General features: G+C 38.1%; 2 protein-coding genes across 3 annotated transcripts in view; both read left to right on the top strand.

The window, feature by feature from the left end:
• Positions 1-1306: 1306 nt before the first annotated feature.
• On the top strand, positions 1307-7858 carry c7h16orf87 (chromosome 7 C16orf87 homolog). Its single transcript, XM_043245256.1, has 4 exons — positions 1307-1547; positions 2317-2410; positions 5502-5681; positions 7119-7858. Exons 1-4 carry the CDS (start codon positions 1482-1484, stop codon positions 7235-7237), a joined length of 459 nt encoding a protein of 152 aa, XP_043101191.1. The 5' UTR covers positions 1307-1481; the 3' UTR covers positions 7238-7858.
• Positions 7859-12195: 4337 nt separating this feature from the next.
• The window catches only part of mylk3 (myosin light chain kinase 3), an 18657-nt gene continuing 9367 nt past the window's right edge, over positions 12196-21485 (top strand). The window contains exons 1-6 of one of the 2 annotated variants that reach the window (XM_043245250.1): positions 12196-12541; positions 17330-17423; positions 17538-17874; positions 18906-19372; positions 20196-20301; positions 21308-21401. In XM_043245250.1, coding sequence (XP_043101185.1) covers positions 12350-12541; positions 17330-17423; positions 17538-17874; positions 18906-19372; positions 20196-20301; positions 21308-21401 — 1290 coding nt within the window. In that variant the 5' untranslated portion in view covers positions 12196-12349. Of the gene's footprint in view, positions 12542-14389; positions 15821-17329; positions 17424-17537; positions 17875-18905; positions 19373-20195; positions 20302-21307; positions 21402-21485 lie in introns of those variants that run through there. The other variant, XM_043245249.1, reaches the window with a different exon arrangement.

Raw genomic sequence — 21485 nt, 5'->3', positions numbered from 1 at the left:
TGTATCACACGTTTTCAGATGTATAAAAACCTATCAAAAAGCAGCAGGTGTGGGGTTATGAGGAGCTGAGTTTTGCCCCCAACAACAGAACAAAAACATTAACCAGAGCTCAAAAAGCAGCTTTGTAAGCCTATTAAGCCTATATGAAAACATCTGAACATTAATAGATCTATAGTAACTGAGCTAAGGATGTTGTCTAAGAACATAATATATATATATATATATATATATATATATATATATATATATATATATATATATATATATATATATATATATATATATATATAAAGTTCAAATGAAAAAAAGTTCAAATGAAAAAGCACATTTCTTCTTCACAGACTAGTTATATAATGACATGAATAAATAGCTTGTATCAGAAAAATGTGATATGTAACGTAAGATGTGAGATGGACAAGTTTTAAGAAACAGCCTAGTTACTACTGACAAATATTTGAATCATTATAGCTATGATCAGTTTGCCAGGTTTTTAAAAAATATATATTGTTCACAGAAATGTTGCTGTTCAAGAGTGATCTTTCCATGCTTATCTTGCACAACCAGTCGTACAGCTTTTACATGAACCTAAAAGTTCGTTATAGTTATTCTGGTGAATTCTGAAATGACATTATGCAAGCAAGTAACCTGTGAAAAGAGACACTGATTATAGCCGAGAGCACACAGAAAATCGTCTGTCCATTAAGGTCAGTGTTCCAGCCTCAGAGTAGTTTGCAAATCAATGCGAGGAAAAAGGAAATGCTTTTGGTGCAGGAAAAGGTAATACAGATTACAATTATAATCTAATGCTCTCACACACTTCCGCACAAGCGTTTGCAGTTACACAACACAACTAATCATAAAAAGAAAAAGAACATCAATCACATGGTGAACATTTATTGATTTATTGAAGTATTTCGTGTGAGCCTATTATAAATGATTGGTCAGATTTTTCAATATTGACAATTTTCGTGGTACAGAACAGTTGTTTTCATCAAGTCATAATATTAAAGTGTGATGGCACTGTCTCAAACAGCCTATCTATTTCACCTACATCAGCACTTTATTGTTCTTCACCCATGTGACGCTCGTGCTGTTGTGCGCATGCTCCTCAAATGCTGGCCTCATGAAGGAAATATATGGACAGCGGAATTTTTATTATTGCCGTTCTGCCTCTCAAATTCGCTGCCGTGGAGCAAATTGCTCAACTTTAAAATGTGTAAAAACAAAACAAACCGTGCCAATCCTTTCATCTCTAGCTGTGGGTCACGTGATCTGCCAGCCGGGGACGGAGCGAGCCTCTCGGCGCGCATGCGCAGTCCGCGTCGAGCGATTGATGGTCCATCGGCTCGTGTGTGTGTGTGTATGTGTGTGTGTCTGAGCTCCCGATCAGCTGCACTTCTCCGTGTGCCTCGGTGCAGCTGGAAGTTTTACAGTACAATCGCCGAGGTCGGGGGATATCACTGAAGCCCGTCGTTAGCAACATGTCTACAAACAAAGTGAAGAAAGTGAAAATGGCCACCAAATCTTGCCCGGAGTGTGACCAACAGGTGAGGTGTTGTTCGTCAATGAATTATATTTTTGTGTTTTTGCTCAAGTTCTCAGCCGCCGGATTGTTATCTTCAGTATGCTGCGTGCTTCAGCAAGGCTAAGTTATTCGTTAGGTCTGTGCGACTTACAAACGGCGTCGCTACGTGATGTGAAATACGGTCTTCGCGTTTTTGCCGATTGTGTGGACGCGATATTATTGATATTATGTGTCGTGTCACATAACAAGCCACCGAATTTCGGATTCCATCTTAGTTTGGTGATGAAAACGCGTCAGGCTGTTCAGCTCAATAAAAAGAAAACAAATTACATTTCTGTCTGTTTTTGCCTCGTTAATATCGCGATGAAGCATGATCCCTCCGATCCATCTGCTTATAAACGTGCACGCTATTACCTAAAGGCTTTCACCGTAACGACGATACAGTGATGTATTAATGCCGGTTTTTCGCGTAAAGGATGAATTGTTTTGTTTACTCTGCCCTTGAACAAACAGAGCTCGCGTCAGCGCAGACTGTATTTTGTGTCACTGTATCAGTTTAGCTGCAGAAAACTCTCAGGGTATTGTTTCCTGTTTACTGTGGGGCCAGTGTCAGTTTTTCCCCCAGTCAAAGGATACATCGCTGTTGTCTTTATAAGGCACTCCATATTTATTCACTCCTTTTGTGAATCCGTAAGTGCTCTCCGTCGAGTGTTTGTGAAATATTTATTCCCTCATTGTGCATCAAAGCTGGCGCGCTGAAGTTCATTGAGTTCTGTTTCTGTTTCTCTCAGATTCCTGTGGCTTGTAAATCCTGTCCTTGTGGCTACATCTTCATAAGCCGAAAGCTTCTCAATGCCAAATTAAACGAGAGGTCTCCAGTAATGGGTAAATAATGCATTTTTTTATGTGTTCCGTGCATCTGAAAACCCCCCCATGTATATTTATCATTTGCATATTCCTTTGTTAAATTATGTACTGATGGTTTTTATCAAGTGTCCCTTGATAGGATGTAATGTTCGTATTGATCTGGAAAGGGACCGCTGTGGAATTGATTTTTAAGATTCTTACATTGGAAGGTAATTCCAGATAATAATCAGCTAACTTTTCTGTGCCGTTGTAAAATGATACTTGCTCATTTCATTGTTGTAATATATACCCATATGAGTCTGCCACAGTTAGACCTTGCGAGTCGTGCTAATTGAAAAAAAAAAAAAGACATACTATCGGTATGTGTTGGATTCTTTGGGCTAATGAATGGAAATAAATAGCAGGCAAGTTTCCAGTCAGCAGGATGCGTTGAGAATACAGAAATGAGTGGTGCAGTGATGGCTGTTTGCTTGAGTGAGTAGTGCTAAGAGAGATGTGGGGGAAGGGCAAACTAATTCCTGTCTGAAAAGCTTGTTCCTGCCGCCTCTCTCTCTCTCTCTCTCTCTCTCTCTCTCTCTCTCTCTCTCTCTCTCTCTCTCTCTCTCTCTCTCTCTCTCTCTCTCTCTCTCTCTCTCTCTCTCTCTCTCTCTCTCTCTCTCTGTCTCTCTCTCTCTCTCTCTCTGTCTCTCTCTCTCTCTCTGTCTCTCTCTCTCTCTCTGTCTCTCTCTCTCTCTCTGTCTCTCTCTCTCTCTCTGTCTGTCTCTCTCTCTCTCTGTCTCTCTCTCTCTCTCTCTCTCTCTCTCTCTCTCTCTCTCTCTCTCTCTCTCTCTCTCTCTCTCTCTCTCTCTCTCTCTCTCTCTCTCTCTCTCTCTCTCTCTCTCTCTCTCTCTGTGTCTCTCTCTCTCTCTCTGTCTCTCTCTCTCTCTCCCCCTCCCTCCATCCACCGTCTTATCAAGAAACTACTCACAGTATTTCAGTTGACTCATTTTTATGATACATCGGTTCATGTATAAATTGGCCGAATATTGAATTATACAAAATACATTTCTCAAAGTTGAACTGGAGGTTTGTTGTATTTCAATGGGAGGGATTTTTGCGAAGTGATCTCACAAAATGACGTCTGTAGAAATTATTAAAAATGTCTTATATAAGTGATAAGAGGCCAGCTTGGGTTGTCAAGATCTTGTTAAACTGTGGCTTATAGCGTGAGCACATTTCAGCGTGCACTTTATTCACAATAATTTGGTTATTTTTTTAACGAATTTCTGCTTTTTGAAATGAATATTTAAGCACTAATATCCAGGTTTGGTCAGTCGTGGGTATTATCTTGTATACTCTAGAAAACAATGTGTCATTTTGTACGTATCAAAGGCAGATATTCTCAAGCACACTGAAGTTTTATGATTTTAATTGTTCAAAGCACAGCTGGCGTGTACTTTGCATTTTTTGGCTTTGCAGGCTCAGTCTGTGATTGTTACATTGAGTTATGACTGGAATGCTCTGCACAAATGTTCTTTGTTTTAAAGGTTTCACCGTGGTGTGACGTATACGTTAACTTCGTTTTTATGTTTTCTTCTGCAGAAATTCACATAAGGAATTAATTTTTCTAACATGTGGAGGGTGTGAGATTCTTCTTGTATTATATTATTTCAGGGGTGTAACTATAGTTTCTTCTGAAAGAAACATTTCCATTTTAGCAGAACTATTTATTCAGGGCTTACCCTGCACTCTGCTAAGAATAATGTGCTCAATTCGAAATAGGACAGACTTTATTTAGATTGCCCTCCCTGTCCTTGTATTGTTTGCTTCTTGGAAAGAGAATTTTAATTAAGAAAAAACAAAAATATGAAGTGAAAACCTAAATTAGACATTTATTTTAAAAATGTGTTTGCAATAGAATATTGGGTCACATTTGCAGGCAAGCTTTCCAGATATTTTCTGAAAATATTCACACATAGTTGTGAAGGAGTTAGGCAGTGTTAATTAGCTGTAAAACAGAGCTCTTCTTGTTAGTGCAGGTTATTGACAGGACCTGGATTCCTGAGTTAATGTGCAGGCCTGTAAAGGGAGTGAGCAGAACACCATCTTATCACAACATTTAGAATCAAATGGCTGCCATGTAATTACTTGATTATCTAAATATTTAAAATAGCTGTCGAGGAAAGAAATGTTGCCTATTAGAGTTCTTTAAATAAATCATCCATAAATCATTCCAGTGCTGGATTATTGTTAATATATATGTAAAAGATATATATGTATATATATGTGTGTGTGTGTGTATATATATATATATATATATATATATATATATATATATATATATATATATATATATATATATATATATATATATATATATATATATATATATATATATATATATATGTATATATGTATATATATTATATATATGTTTCTAATTATTTCTATAACTAAAAATTATCTATAAATCATATTTTTGGAGAGAAAATATTTGAGAATGAGTGGACAATATTTTTAATAAACACAATAATAAACAGTTTAAAATATGTAATAAACAAAATCATATTTTAAATATGACTATTACATGTTTTGTTAAATAACTGTTTATTATTGTATTTATTAAAATATATTTAAAAAATAATGTTTTTTTAAATACCTCCTGTCATTTCTTTTTACACTGTAGTCTCAAGCTTATTATTGTTATTCTGGTGTAGTCACTCATATGAGCTCTCTTCACACAGGGTTGCTAGAGTCTGTTACTAATGGCGTTTACTTGAAGCCTGAAGAGTCCTATAAATAAACTCCCTCAGAGAGACGCAGGCCTACTTCCTTTAGTAATGAGCTCTTAATTCTCTGATTGTAGCTCTGCGTATGGCTGTACTTTTTGCAACATTTTCTGATTTGCATGTGAAGTCACAGACCCTCTTTTGGCTTTTTAGTCTGTCAATAATGGTTGGGGGATGGGTTTAAAGACCATGGGAGCTCTTTGAGAGCTGCCGTTTTTTATTTTTGGTTTTGTTTAGTTTTTTTTTAAACACAGTCTATGAAATGTGTGACAAGTTTGTGTATCTACAGTACGAATGTGTCAACCCCAATTACTGAATGTTACTTTTTGATTGCCTTTCAGACAAATTAGACCCAAAGAGAAGACGAACAGAAAGAATTAGGAAAGAGAAGATAAACTTAACATCTACCAGTGATATGGAAAATAGAAGGCGATCCCGTTCCAACAGTCAATCAGATCCAATCCGCAGAGGAAGAGGCAGACCGAAAACCGTGGGACTAAAGAAGCAGGAGGAAGAAAAAGGTAATGTGCTGCTCCCACATGTCTGGGGAACAGTAATCATTATAGATTTATGCTCACCATAAACATTAACGTTAAGAAATGTAGACGTACTGGGCGACTTTATTGCCGTTATTTTTTCATTCGCATTTACAGTGATATCAAATAATGTACGTTTAATTGGCCACGATAATAATAAAACTTTATTTTAGCAACTTTTCTTAAGTATGTTGGAATATATTCTTGGAAATGATACGCTAAGATACAGACTAATATACGTGAAACCTACCAATTTCTTTCAATATTTGAATAGGAATATAAACAAAAGTGCTTAGTTAAGCTGAGAAAGAGTTGTTTGCTTTGAAAAGTGTTTTTTTTTTATCTCAACGAAAGCATTCTGAGTGAGTGTGCTTTGAAGGGCTCTTTAGAATATTTGACTACAGGTTTCTTTCCTGTTTTTGCAAACCCCTTTTTTCATTATCGATGCGGCATATATTTTCAGTGTCTGTAATTTCAATAATTTTGATCTAGTCTGAGTCTGCATTTACTCAGTTTGCGCCATTTTTTTTTTTTTCCCTTTTTCCTTCCTCTCCTTTTCTTAGAACGAATGCATATTGTCTGTTGGGTCAAACAGTAAATGAGCAAAAACGTAAAGGGGAACATTTAGTAGCATTTCGTATATCTTAAGTATTAGGAAATGTTTTAGAGAAGTAGCTGTAATACGAGGCTAGGAAATGTTGCTGCATGTGTTTCACATCTGAATGACAAGAGGAGGTATAAAACACTATCATTTGATGCCGTTGATTGTCTCGGAGACCTGCCTACCACCCCTATCCTTAAACTGACCTTCACTCCCATCATGCCCCTCTCTGATTTCACACTCCCCCTAGAGATGTCCGTTTATTTACATTTGCATTTAGAATAAAGCCTGTCGCTGCATCTGTCTTCACTCGCAGCCACACCTAGCTGTAAACCAAATAGTGTCTCATATGAAATAAAACTCTGTTGAGCAGCCCCTGTATGTTTTAAGATGAAGCTTTTTTTTTAATGACAAAAGATGACCACCGTATCTCCACAGACACAGAGAAATCTTCAGCATTCAGCAGCCATCAGGGTGGCATGCGGTTCATTGTTTCCAAGCGTACAGCTTTCATATTGCAGATTAATGATTTACGCACATGGTTCTTTCTTTACTCTCTGCTGAATAAATCATTGCCAGGTTGGAAGCTTCTATGCGTTATCAGCTCTTCTACGGAGGAGCGACGATTTTCATTTCAGTGTAGATCTGCTGTGCTTTTCACTTTAAACAAAGAGTTTCAATTCAATTCCATTAGTATGAAGTCCTGCCCTTTCGGAAGTTGAATTATGCTTTGTCCGCTATCATAAATTGGCACATTTCCCTGTTGATAAACCATGGTTGTTTTGTAACGATTTTTTTTTAAATTTGCTTTTCTTTTACAGAAAAACAGGAAAAGGAGGTTGACATTTATGCCAACCTCTCCGATGAGAAGGCTTTTGTTTTCTCGGTGGCCTTGGCTGAGATTAACCGCAAAATTCTGGGCCAGAGACTCATCCTGTAGCAGGCGTTGGAAACAATTGCAGCTAAAACTCAGGACTCTTGCTACGTGGCTGTGTGGGTGTCCCATATGTCTGTGTAAAATCGGGTGGGGAAACTCTGACCCGGAAAGGCTTAAACCCCTGCCTGTGTGGCCGAAGCTCAGTGGTGCTACCGTGAATCGGTGGGATTTCAGACGCCCGGTTTGTGTATGATGGGAACAACGACTGTTATCCTTCACATGAGTGAGAAGTGTAGTAATCATTAGTGGTGTAGGATTCTATCTATTTTATTGACAATTTTATGGAATGTATTAAAATGTTGCTACCAGTCGTTTCTTAAAATTTCAAGCTGTTTGTTGGGGGACTGGGGTTCACCAAGAGAGTGCAAATTATGACTGGTGCCGTTATCCAGACTTGTAAGTGGATCTGTTACGATATTTGTTTATTTAGGTGCCAGCAAGCCATATTATTTCAAAAGTAACCTGGAGCCGAACCCAAGGAAATGCCGGATTAATGGTTATTTATTATGCCTCAACCACCTTAATTTAAATGCGCATTTGATTTTTCCCTTTTGGTATCGTTTTCCGAATGGTAACGGCGTACATGTGTAATATTCATCCTGTATAAATATATATTAAATTCAATTGCATTCAGACTCGTCATTTTATTTTTAGTAGAAGTTAATTGCAACCATTCCTTCTCATACGTCATCTGCCCTTCTTTTAAGATGGATTTGGAGCAAGAAAAATGCCTATGGCAACTCTTGTAGAGAGCTCATATTTCAGCTGTCTTCTAAAGCTCTGCTCAAAACTCAACCATTTTGTTCTAGTTGTTCACAGGCAATATTTCATCATTAAACTGAACCAGACTCGAGCGTTTGGAATAAAACGCACACAAGGATCGCCCTGGTTTTAAATGAAAATGTGAACTTTGGTGTTTATGTAAGCCCGGGCCATTTTTGAACATGTATTTATTTATTTCCACCATCCGTTTGGATTGTGTTAGCTTCCCTAGGAGAGCAGCTGCTGCAGCCACTCTTTTTTTTTTTTTTTTTTTTTTTCCAAAGCTTCATCACCAAGCAACAAGCTCACCTCAGAGAGTCCAGTGTGCTGTGGTTTCCACAGAGATCATTGATCAGCAACTCTTTATTCCCTTTTACATTTGTCACTGACTTGCCCCCAGCAACCTTAGTTATTCTCAAAGGGCACAATTATGAATAATTTAAAATATAAACAAGCCTACTTAACCGTACAGTATGCCTCTATAGTCAATATATCCTACCTTCCTTCAGACATTACCATGTAGAAAATATATAATATATATATATATATATATATATATATATATATATATATATATATATATATATATATATATATATATATATATATATATATATTTTAGCTATATTCGAAATCTGACTTGTAAATATATGCCATGCCATTTCTTTTGTGTTAAAATGTCGCTAGGTAGTAAATGGAAAACATCCAAATGTTGAATTAATTTCACAATTTTATGTGAGTTTTTATGTTCACATTAACAAACGGTTTAGCTTCCCGTTGAACAAGAAAATCAAGGTATGCATTCTGTTGCAGTAGCTCTCAATAAAAAGAAGGGAACAACGTTAATAGAGAAACCAAGACAAGCGAGCCAAAGAAATTATTAATGGCTGTTTGGAAAAAAAAAAAAAAAAAGAGCCTGAATGATAACCTGTACAATAAAATTTGGTTACGAGTAACTAACAATGAGGTGTAACAATAAAAATGCAAATACTGAGTGGAAACTCTGCAACTGTATGGTCAATAAAGTGAGTCAGGTGAAGAGATAAACACTGCATTTATCTTAATATACATGACACAAGAGTTTTCCCACTTTATGAGGCGATGCATTTGCATTTGTTTGCTACCTTCAGTCAAAAACAGCATAACAGCTGCTAACAGCTTTTGTTCTTCGGGAGCTAGGCCTATACAAAAAAAACAACATGATTCATTCACTTCGTTTAACAGTAGTTTGTGGAGAATAATTCTAGTGGGGATTTTTTACTTGTGGCAGTGTTTTCCTGTGTGAATATTGAAAGGTTTAAACGGTTATATCTGTGAGTTTCAGTGACATGATAGTGTAATGAGTCACTGGGCAGTTGTTTTCAGTCTGAAGGGCAGATGGCGTGTCTTTGTGTGGTGGAGGTGACGAGGGTCTGGTCCTGGTTGGCGCTTGCTAAAGCTCTCAGTGGACACCTCCTTCAGCGTGAATCACTACCTCTAGCACTTTGCCTGGAGGATAGGAACAGGATTCGTTAGGTTACAGGAAATGAAAAAACTGAATAATATTCCATTTTTGCATGCTTGGAAATATACAGATTAGGTATTTCCTCAAAATGTTTCTTTGGGCTTTGCTTGGCTGTGTTCGTCATGCCTAGTTTTCATTTAGCTTTTTTATACAACTGTTTAATAATGCAGGGCTCAAGCCTTAGATCTTGATTCACAGAGCTTGGAAAAACAGAAAAAAACGCTCCATTTTGAATGTTTTTAGGCCAAAATCCTAATTTGTTCACAATAAAAACATTTTCAAATCAGTAAAAAAACCAAACAAACATAATCTTCTATGATGTCGAAACCTAAAACATCGATGTCTCTGACAAACAAACACAAACGACATCAAAGTTTTGTGTGGCTTGAAAAAAAACCCCATTTGGGTGTTGATGAAACCCTACAGTGAATCACAGGCTCTGGTTTCCTCCTAAGGGTGTGGGATGAAACAGATCCCTGCGTTAATAGGATTTGTATCAAATAGCGAAATGTATTTAGTTTTTTTAATGGCTTTGTTTTTCAGAGTTAACCTATAAGTGTCGATCTCTTTATTAACCACTAGATGTCAGCCAAACCATAATGCTCCACAATGTATCGCTAACGTTTCATACAACATCTACAGAAACTCCCCGATGCGGTTCTCAAGCAGTTTGAGAAATGTATAATGTAGAGGCAGAGAGGCGGAAAACAGTCGCATTACAGCAACAAGATCGACACTTCTTTTTATTTGGAGACTCGTTCAAAGGTTAGGGTTTTAATCATTAATTAACATGAATAATGCATGTCTAGTAACTCTTTTGGTTTACAAGATGGTGGATGCTAGCGAGTCTAAGTAACACTGATATTTAAAATGTAACCAGTAATTTGGTTCCCGCCAAAAATACTTCGTTGCCCTGATGATGACTAACGGCTTAAAGCCATACTCCATTCAAGAATGAAAGCCTCTCATCATTTATTCCTCTCACGTTGTTCCAGGTGACTTTCTTTCCTCAGATGAAAACTATCTCTCTCTGTTAATGTGTGTAAGGAGGGAAAACACTTTACAGCACTTTGTGAAGTTAAAGTTTAAAAATATTTGTTTTTGTAATGTTCCACTTAAGACGCTTATTGATTAATTGGGGTTGTATGGAGTAGCGTCAAGTTCACTTTGTGTGTGTGTGTGTGTGTGTGTGTGTGTGTGTGTGTGTTTGTCCCGTACATTCTGAGATTATGTTTCTAAAAATCTTTGTGTTCATCTCAAGAAAGAAAATGTACACTCTCAGAAACAAAGGTACAAAAGCTGTCACAATGTTTGTAAGGGTCCATTTTGATTGCTACCTTAAATGTACATATTAGCACTTAAAGTATACATATTTGAACCTAATAGGTACAAAGTGTACCTGTTGAAAAGGTACAGCCCCAGTGACGGCTTTTGTACCTTTATTTCTGAGAGTGTAGAATATTTCTTTAATTTTGTTCGCTTTCAAATAGTGTATCAGAATTTGATAATACCAAGTTGCCGCTTTTTTTAGTAGTTTAGTACTGCAATATCTTACTATTTTAGTTGTCACGATTGTACCTTTTTCTAAACACATTTTTGAACAAATGCTTCCCTCTCAGAGCACAAATTTTAGCCACGATTTAATAACTTTTTAAAATTATTATTTGGGGCTATCCAGCAGGCTGTAATCACAGACAATGTGATTTCAGAAGTTATATCAGTGAAGGTCAGAACAGGCAGTGCTGGTGTGGCGCAAATTGAGTCATTAAAATCCATGTCATATAAAAGAGCATCGCGATGACAAAAGTGCGTGTGAGTCATGTTAGACGCCATACTTGTGCCACCTGTCCCATTACTAACAGGAACAACAGCCCCGTCACAGAATCAGATTATTGTTTTAACATTAAAGCGTTTTCAGTGCCATCTGGAGCACCACCCACATAACTTAACAAGCTCTATGAACAAATAGGATGAAGATGTTTGCCTCTAATTACAAGTTACGTTTTTTTGGAGTTTTTTGCATTTCACAAGTGAAGCTAGAGTGCATTAAACCACCCCACTTCTTGACAGGATCCAAGAAGCTTTTTCATTTACACCATTTTTATGAAACTGCTTTCACTAGCATCATATCAACCGCTGTAATTGTGTTACATATAAACACTGCTGACATGCACCGGCATGCCCAGTTTTTACTGGTGTAACAGAAGACAATAGCAGACGAAGAGGATCTTTTTCAGACCGGGAACAATGCCACCAATCAGAGATGGATTTTCTTCCATCAGCCTCCCGGGGCTTTACATATCTGCTTTTAAAACCGGAGCCACCGAATAACCTGCATGGTGCTTTTCGTGCTTGCAGCATATAGCCCAGGGCTCTTCCGGATGAACAAGCGTTCTTATCAAGCTCCAGCTCTTTCAGACTCCTTATCAGGAGAGACTTAGGCTACTTGATGCTGGTGCACGACTGATGCATCCGTCTCAAATTGGGACAGCGCATGAGATCAGATCCCTTACAAGCACACGCAGTCCACAACAGCAGAAGAGAAACTGAAATGTGGTCTGACCTCCAGCATCCTCGTCATATCGCCGTCCCTCCATCCATCCCCGGCTTTGCAGGGAGGAAGACTTCCCGTGGGGATGATCCCAAAACAAAAAGACAAATCTGAGACCTATTAATAAAACAGAACACTCACATTTCCAGCATACTCACGCTAATCTCGGGCAGCTGTTATCTCTAAGCAGGAAGTGCTTTCTGGGCCCACTGCCGTGCTGACGGGGGGCGCGTACCCAGTAAACAGGCTGAAAGTGATAAGATAGTTAGTGTTTGAGGGGTGATCTGTCCACTCCAGAATGTTACAGAACCCTGAGAGTCCAGGTCTGGGGGATATTCGTTGCTCGTGGCAGCCCATGTTGGGAATGGAGTCCACTGAGCCCTACCAACCCAGAACAACAGGGCAATGCATGATGGGGACCTCTCTGTACAGATCAACGCTCCTCGGCACAGGTGGCTACAGTGTGTCGGACTGCATACGCAAATTCACGGTAAGATCCTGCTTTTGTGCAAACAGAATGAGAAAATTCTTATAGAAAATATTTGTATTAATTAACATTATAGATATATGTCTTATAATAAAATGACTGGCAAAACTATATGCAGTTACTTTTAGACTGCTGTCATTAAAAAATGACTATTTTAGGAAGTTTAATAATATATTAATGTGTTATGTTACTTTTAAGCAATATTTCAAAGTTCTGCTTTAGGACTCTTACGAAAAACAGTTTTGTTTGCACTTGTAAGCTAATTTTAATTCAAGTGGTTTTTGTCAGGAGGAGGTTTTTCGCAAACTACAAACATGTTCAGGGTTGCCTGTATCTCTCACATGGAGAACGTGTGATTACTTTAATTACGTTTTTTAATACGTTTCTTTCTTGAACTGTTGTTTTTGTTGCATGCTCTTTGTCGGGTTTCTCTCTTTTTTGCTGTACTGCATCTCATCGTTGTTTCGCAAATTGTTGCACATGTTTTTGACACCGGTGCCCTTTTGGCCTTCTGACAAATTGCACATTGTCTGTAACATTTTAAAGATGTTGTACATTAGACGGCACAATCCCATCTCCTTTCTCAGAACAAAGAGGAACCATAAAAAGGCAATTAGCTTGTGTGGGTGAGCGCAGAAGAAAAACTGTTTATTAAAATTAAGCATATTTAGTTTGGGCTGTTAAATAGATGACAGTTGATTGAATTTTAATTTGTCTTGACACTTTATAGCACTCAGAGTGAGTTTTTATTGAATGGCCTGAATGGTAATGGGATTTGCATCAAATTTACATACCATCACCCCGAGCGCTTTTGTCAGAGAGAGAAATTGGATACGGATTCTTCTGCTATTTCAACCTTTAATGCTAAGGGTCCCTTGCCATGTCAAACATTTATGTGAGGGCACAGAAAGGACTGTAAAATGAGACCTAGAGTACAAACATTCTCTTCAGAGGGGGCAAGGCTAAACACCTCTACGGACAACAGCATACATCCGTTAACTTGACAGAGCCCTTCAAAAATCATATCACCTCCATCAGGCTGACGATCTACCACAAGCACAGCAGACTTGAATTTCCCTTCTCAACACACATTGTGTACATGTTTGCGTGACATTTTGAATGAATATCAGAGATCAAAGAGGTTTTTAATATATTAAGCAGTGTTACAGTTATGCTTATCGCCGCCAAACAGATATTCTTCCCCAGTGATGTTAGCTATCATACTGGCCCGAGTCCTGTTGTGGAATGGAAATTGAGTTGCTCATGTTGTGCCAGCTTGTAATAACGCATCCCCACCAGCACTAAATAGTCAGCGTGGAGCCACATTCCTGTGGTTGTCCTGACCCTGGCCTCTATCTCTATTGCATAATAAGGTTATACTATATTGTTAGTATTGTGTTTTGGCATCCGAACACAGCAGAAAGCTCTTATAGAAGGATACAGACAAAAAGTCCCTGGCTTACACATGGGGCATTGGCATAACAGACAGAACATCCAAAGAGTTCAAGGTTCCTTTCTCTAGAAGCCCCTTTATTAGAGGTGTCTTTATATATTTGGTAGATGTTTTTATCCCAAGCAACTCGCATTGCATTCAAGCAATGCATTCTATCTCTTGTTACAATGGGAATCAACCCCATGTCCTACCATCTGAGCCTTTGACATTTTAATTAAATAAACATGATTTTCTAGACTAAAAAATATTTTTTTGCTTTTAAAGCAATTCTTTAAAACCTCTTAATAAATTTTAGGTAACAGAAAATAGGTTGAAACGTTACAATAGCATTCAGTTTTATTGATAAGTTAGTTTATATAACTTTTATACAAACTGCTACAGCTGATTGGTAATTTATGTCTATTAGCGAATGTTAACTAAAGTGTAAAAATCAACTAGTAGTAGACATGAGGTAGATATTTTATATTTTGAAAATGAATATACTATTTTACTAAAATGTGGATGTTTTCTCCTTTAAATGATTTCGTTTCTGGTTCTGATGATGTTGTTGTAATGATTCAGCTAATGGAAAGACCCAGGATTAACTATGGTTGGATTCCAGATGAGGTGAGAGAGAGACAGTTGTAGCATATCACTCATCGTCATACCAGTGTCCACAGAGGTTTATTTATACTTAAAATGTCAGCCAATGTCACGTCACGTTCCAATGAGGAGGGTGTTGTAGGTGATATATAGTTAGCATAGGGTGGGTCCCATTGTTAAGAATCAAAGGAAGATGGATGCAGCTCTGTAACAATGAATTTAAAAAGAAAACGTGATAAGATCATGAAAGAACATCTTTCTTCCCTCTACCTAATGACCGGCCATTTACAAAGGTCGTTCCATTCATACTCACCTGTCAGCAGCATCTGCTGAGGCGAATTTAAATGTTTTGGTGACGTCAAGAGACCGCTGGAACTTTGGCAATCACCAAGGCCCACTAGGTCATATAAAAGGCCTGTCCCAGAGTGTGTAGGAGAGAGAGAGAAAGAGAAGAGGGGAGGAAAATAGAAGTGGAGAGATAAGATACCCAGTGGAGGTGTTTATTTAAGTGGTGTCATGTCTCTGGCACATACCAACAACAGGGTTTGTCTGAGCTGTCTGTTTTGTGAGAGGCACACAATACCTCAGACAAGCACAGAGACCAAGGGGGAACAGAAATAAGGTGCGGAGGGATCAGTGGGGCTTCCTCTTTTTCTACATTTTCTTAGTGCATGTGACCGGGGACAGCCATGAGTAAACAGGCAACTCTGGCCACCTGCATTGCCAAGTTGTATGAAGGCGGCAGGCTGGAGAACTCTGGAACTCCATCTGGGACGGTCAAGAAGACGAGTCCGACTCTGATAGGTAGCCTGAGCAATGTGGAGGTCAAGTTAAACACCCTGGAAGCAAAGGTGGAACAGATTGAACATACCCAGACGGAGGTGCTTCACAAGCTGAGTTCACTGTGTCAAGGAATGGAGGCGCTTGAAAGAAGCCTTGTGCAGCACAAGCATTGTGCCCAAGAAGCAAACGTGATCAAAAATGGTCAGCGAGAGAGCAGCAAACTTCCTTTGCTGACTGAGGTCAGATCACTTTGTGGTGAAACTGTGGATCTGCTTCATAATCTCAAGCACGAGAGCCAGCAACAGAGAAAGAAGATTGAATGCATGGAAAGTTCTTTGTCCACTCTGGAGAAAGTTTTAGGGTATGTGGGAGATGCTTTCAGAAACTCAAAGATTGTGGAGTTCATCCTCAATGGTGTGGTGCCTTGGAGAAAACAAGGCCTTGTGGACACTGTGGATGAAGAGGTCAGTAATATCCAGGTCATCCGAGATCTCTGTTCCAAACAGATAAACAGAAAAACACAGAGGTTACGTGACAGGCAGCATAACAGATCAGTTCATGTAGAATGAGGTGAAATCATAGCTGTTTATTTCCAAGCTGTTTACTACAGCACGAACTGTCCCTGAAAATGAGGACAAGTTCAAAACAGTGTGGAGGAGGAAATAATACCTAATGCCATATTGACTGTTCCTCTTAAAAGGAGCTCACAAGAACTGAACATACTGTTTAGAACTAATCAGTGTTTTTAGGTTATTGCATTAGATCCTTGCAATAAGTATATAAGTTATGCAAGTTACCATTTTAAGTTGAAATAGCAGTTCAGCGGAGTAGTTGTCTTTACTGTTCATATGATGCCTAAATCTATTTTAGCATGACAGAGTATGATAGTAGTTCATGGTACTGAATTTACAATGGTTAAAAACGAATTCATAGTAATTCAATAATAACATAACAATAGCGTAGTAACTAATTCATAATTCAATACCTTTCAATGCTATATTCACAATTGTTTTTGTGTGTTTATAAGTATCTTCTATTTTCCTAACCATTGTTATCTCCACTATTTAATTGGTCGGCTTATCTATTCTTACTGCTGAGCTTGTTATGTTTATGGCCAATCTAACCTTTTACCAAGGTTGCTATTTTATCTATGACGAGGTTGAATGGACCTCGTGTTTCAAATTCCTAGAGCGAGTATGTGACTGAGCTGATGGTGACCGAGTGTATGTTAGCCCAGTTTTGCAATTAGCAAAGCCACAGTTTGAACCCATACATTTATCACACCTATTTTAAGTTAAGTGTATGTGATTTTTCCTCTTACAGTGCTCTCAGAACCACTTAGAGGACATATTCCATTTCTTTTTAACTATAGTGGTTGTACATTGACAGATGCTATATTGTTAATTGTAGACTGCATCTCTTTCATAATTATGAGGTGAAATTGCTTTTGGATCCAAGTAAAATCGTGCAGTAATTGGCTTATGCTAGAAAATGGAGCCTTCCAAATTGTGTGTAATAAGCAGATCTGTTGTCAAACAGTGTAATTACACCAAGCATTTCATGCATCAAATGCCAAAAACCACAAAATAGAATGTTTTGTTGCAAATCTCCTCTGAGCCGTGTGATGAACATGAAACTATGTGAAGTGCCATTCTGTAAACAGGTTGACTATTATATTACTGCTTTACCGTAATCAGCATAAGCATCACGTATTGTTATAATTCACCCACCCACTTCATGTTTAAAGATCTCGTTGTGTATTTACCCATAGAAGTATGACCATGAAATGAAATCCAAAGTTTGAAATTGATTTTGAAAATTTTCATTTCAACTGTATGTCATTGCTATCTACAAAATCTACATGTCTGTTTCAGCCATTAGAATAAAGATGTGAAAGTAAAATAAATATTTTAATCATTCAGTAGTGCATAAAACCCAACCAAAGTGTAATATATCTGCATTTGTATCCACAGAAAAACAAACCAGATGACAACGGCATTAAACAAAACAACAGTTTCTGCCACCAGAGCACACAGACTTCAGAGGAGGTTAAAGAAGTAATTTCAGGTATGAATAAAATATATCTTTCTGCAAATTATGGACTAGAAATGTTTTTATTAAATAGAGAGCATGTGAGCTTTTTCCTGCATGAATTTCAATGAACGGTTTTGCTAAATACAGCTGAGACTGAACTCCAGCAGCCAGAGGTCACTGTACCCACTGGTCCCAGCAGCCTACCTATACCTGAAGCCCTTACAAAAGAAAACAAACCTCTGATACCTGTCAGTATAGGAGAAAACTCCAAAGCCTTAAGGAAGGCCAAGGAGGTCACAGTGAAAAGCAGAGCGCCTGCACAGGTTCAGACATTTGCCCCTGATATCCAGCTGGAGGAGGAGATTGATGTGCATTATTTACCCAAACAAGAGACAGATATCCCAGCCGCTGCTCCGGCTAATTCTGAATGTGTCACTGCGACAACAACTAAAGTGGAAAAAGATTCGGCTCTTCAGCAAAAGAGGTGAGACATTCCTACAAATTGCTACCATTTAAGGTTAAAAGCAAAATGCTATAAAATTAGCTAATTTTCCTTCCATCTTGAATTTTAAAAGGGATGTTGTCAAAAATATGCTGGACTGCAGCAAAAAGTGTCAAACATTACTATGGGATGAAAAGAAAACAGGTTATAACGGACGACTGAACATTGTCATTGGCCACCTTTGGAGATAATTACATAGCAGCTGATGCCAGTGAGGAGCACTAATGCTCTAATGGACTTTTTTAAACACTTTTTCTCCAACAGATAAGAACTATGTAGAAGATTAGAGACCTCACATTTTACAGAGGATTGTAATTAACCCTGCTGAAGGGGACAGAACAATCATCACAGATGTGAAATATAAAATAATACTTTTGAAAAATGTAAAAAAAAAAATTAATTTGCTAATTTTCAGGGAATTAATGCTCACAATACAGTAGCATGAACAGACCAAAAAAAAATCAATAGAACAAGTCTTCGAGGACAGCAGTAAATCTCTTCTTGTGGGAAAAAAAAACCTAAGGCACAATTGTATAGTCGTGTTCTTCTCATCTGTCGTGAGAGTTTAAAAAGGCAGAGTGCTGATAATGCAATTCCAAGAGCTCTGTATTTTAATGTGTTAGCTGTGTGTTTCGCACAGAGGCACAAAAGACCGCCTACCTCAAATAATAGACTATGTTGTGCTTGCTGGAAAGCATAATTCATTACACTAATGGCCAAGGTCTTGAGATTACACTATGCAGCATTATAACTAGTGACTGAATGCACGTTGCCAGGCATTCTGAGTTTTAGACCATTAAGTTTTATTCAAAACATTCCAATTAAGACCCTGTGCCACTGTTGGGTTTGCTGTTGTTCACAGTAAGCTCTCATGTGCAGCCACCTAATATATTATAGACAACAAACCCAGTATAAAGACACTTATGTACCATTACCTGCGTATTTTTGAATTGATTACATATATCAAGGTCTCACATATGTAATTTAAAATGTGTTCTTTAAATTATTTACAGGGCTCTTGAGCAGGCAGACGCTTTGCAGGTTGGTGTGGAGGCTTCACTTGAGTCAGCAGTTCCTGAGCAACACGTGGAGCTAACGGTTGACGTTCCTAAAAAACAGGATGAAGTTTCTCAGATTGTTGATGAGGCTTCATTGAAACCGTCGGTTTCTGCAGAGCAACAGCTAGAGAAGGATGTTTTTCACAAACCTATGCTCTGCATCAAAGAGCCTGTCGACGAGGTCAAGTCACAAAATATAGAGACAGCGGAGAGTGCAACACCTGTGCCAAAACACGATGAGAAAAAAACTGAATCTGAACCAGCTGACGAAAAAAATGAAAACAAAACTATTGAAAAGATATTGGAGGCTGAACTATTAAAGAACTGTGCAGCTACAAGCCCACAAACAACAGCCATTGTTGAGGGAGAAAAAGACAAATCGTCACCTATTAGAAAAGCTGAGTCACAGCTACTGATCATCGGTGAGTTCACATTTACATTTAGCAGATGCTTTTATCCAAAGTGACGAGAAGCAAACAGATCAACAAGAGAGCAACAACATACTTTAATAAGTGCTGTGAGAAGTTAGTTAGCCATGTCCAGTTCACATTGTGTTGTAATTTTTTTTTGTAAGTGATAAACCCTCACTAGCTAGTGATGAAAAGGATTAATCCAGATACTTAATATTAATTATATTGTCAAGAAAAATGATGTGCACTTTAAAAACCTGATTCCAGTCAGACTAAAGCAATTAGTTCTACTTCACTGCATATACACATTATTGAATCTGGCTCGTACATTCAAATATGTTTCTTAATTGATGAAAGCTGTTCTAAAAAATTCTACCTGTACTTATTTTTTTGGACGTTGTTGCAGTGTTTTTTGATTCACAGAAACAACCGTCTCATGAGTAGTTCTTTCGGGAGTCAGATCTAGTGATCTAGGTTTGTGATTCAGTCTTTTGGGAGTTGGACTACAGCAGTTGCACTGTGGGTTTTTTTGATGCACTAAAAAGAATCGAGATGCTTGTTAAGTCAGGACTACACAGTTTGTGACACCAGCAAACAGTGGATACATGTAATGAACAGTGACCCCTGTAATATCATGTGACAAAAATGGTCTATTTAGAAAGTAATGTGTATTTGTAACTCAACTTTCAACAAATCCGATTCATCACTAATTATAACTAAGCAGCTCATAATTTGTCAAACTTCAGTGTGAAAACCTTTTGCTAATAGCACTCCGGATTTCAGTGTTCATCATGCCACCAGGAAGTCTCTTAGCATGCTGATATTTGTGTTTTAGATGACAGTCCACCTCTCCCAGCCCCGTTTGATCACCGAATCGTCAGCGCCAAGCAGGTTCCCATGAACGCATATTACGCTGTCAACCCCGATGAGGTGCTTGGCGGGTGAGTCCAAGTGTTAGATTGCTCACCCAAAAGTGAATAATCCTCTTGCTGTTCAAAAACCTCTATGACTTTTAGAAGAAGATATTTTAAAGAATTCTAGGAACAAACTGTGATTACCACCGACTTCCATTTAGTCGATAAAAAACACACACAAAACGGTTTACCAGAATATCTTTTTTTACATTCCTCAGAAGAAGGATAATCATACAGGTTTGGGCTGGAAAATCATAAGTTAAGCTTTCATTCCTGTATAAATCATTTAATATTACTAGCCTTATTTAACCTATGTAAGTCAATGAATGACAAAGGATCGGAGCGGGATGTCATAACCTTTCCATGTATACACAAGCAAACATATATACACACAGTATATATAAACCTGTTTTAGTACAAATTTAAAAAAAGATTATGTACAGGAGCTCTATGTGTTTTATAATATAAAATAATTTGGTTTTAATATTTATTTTTTGAAAGCGAGACAAATCTGACAATGGTTATATAATATTTTTCTCTTGCCACTATCTGTATGTATTGTATTTGCCCAGCTGCATCTGTCATGCTGACAACAGCACAGCAGATTGGAGTATTAAGTGGAGAAGGGGCTACTCTTTCTCCAGCACTGGCAGATAAGCATTCGGGCAGAGCCCATGGAACATACAGCACTAGTTGAATGACTGGTACAAGCAGACTAGGGCTCATGCGGACCTCCTCTCCACCTCTCGCTCCACATATGCCACAAATAAGCACTGGCTTGTTTTTTGACTCATCATCAGCAGAGTTTATTTTGGGCAGGTGTTGAGCAGGTCTGTTTGCATGGAACTTATTTTCAGCCAGCAGCAGTCACCATCTTGACACAAACATGTTATCTCACCCCATGGAGACACGGCAGATAAATACGCAGTGAGGGGGAAAAAACAGCAAATAGCGACAGATAACTTTTACAAAGGTTGAAATTATTTCCATAGCACATGAATAGAAATCTGCATGTGTATGCGTGTTGTTGCAGAGGACGTTTTGGACAGGTGCACAAGTGTGCTGAACTGTCGTCGGGTCTTACGCTGGCTGCTAAGATTATCAAAGTCAGGGGAATGAAAGAGAGGGTGAGTACCAAATATGCATAAACCATTAGCGTTTCAAAAATGTTTACCCCCCTTTCTCCCTCTCTCTTTCTCTCCCCTCCCACT

The sequence above is a fragment of the Puntigrus tetrazona genome, chromosome 7, assembly GCF_018831695.1.
Source record: "Puntigrus tetrazona isolate hp1 chromosome 7, ASM1883169v1, whole genome shotgun sequence".
NCBI lineage: Eukaryota > Metazoa > Chordata > Actinopteri > Cypriniformes > Cyprinidae > Puntigrus > Puntigrus tetrazona.
The sequence above is the reverse complement of the archived record's forward strand: the minus strand, read 5'-3'. Positions and strand labels throughout refer to the sequence as shown.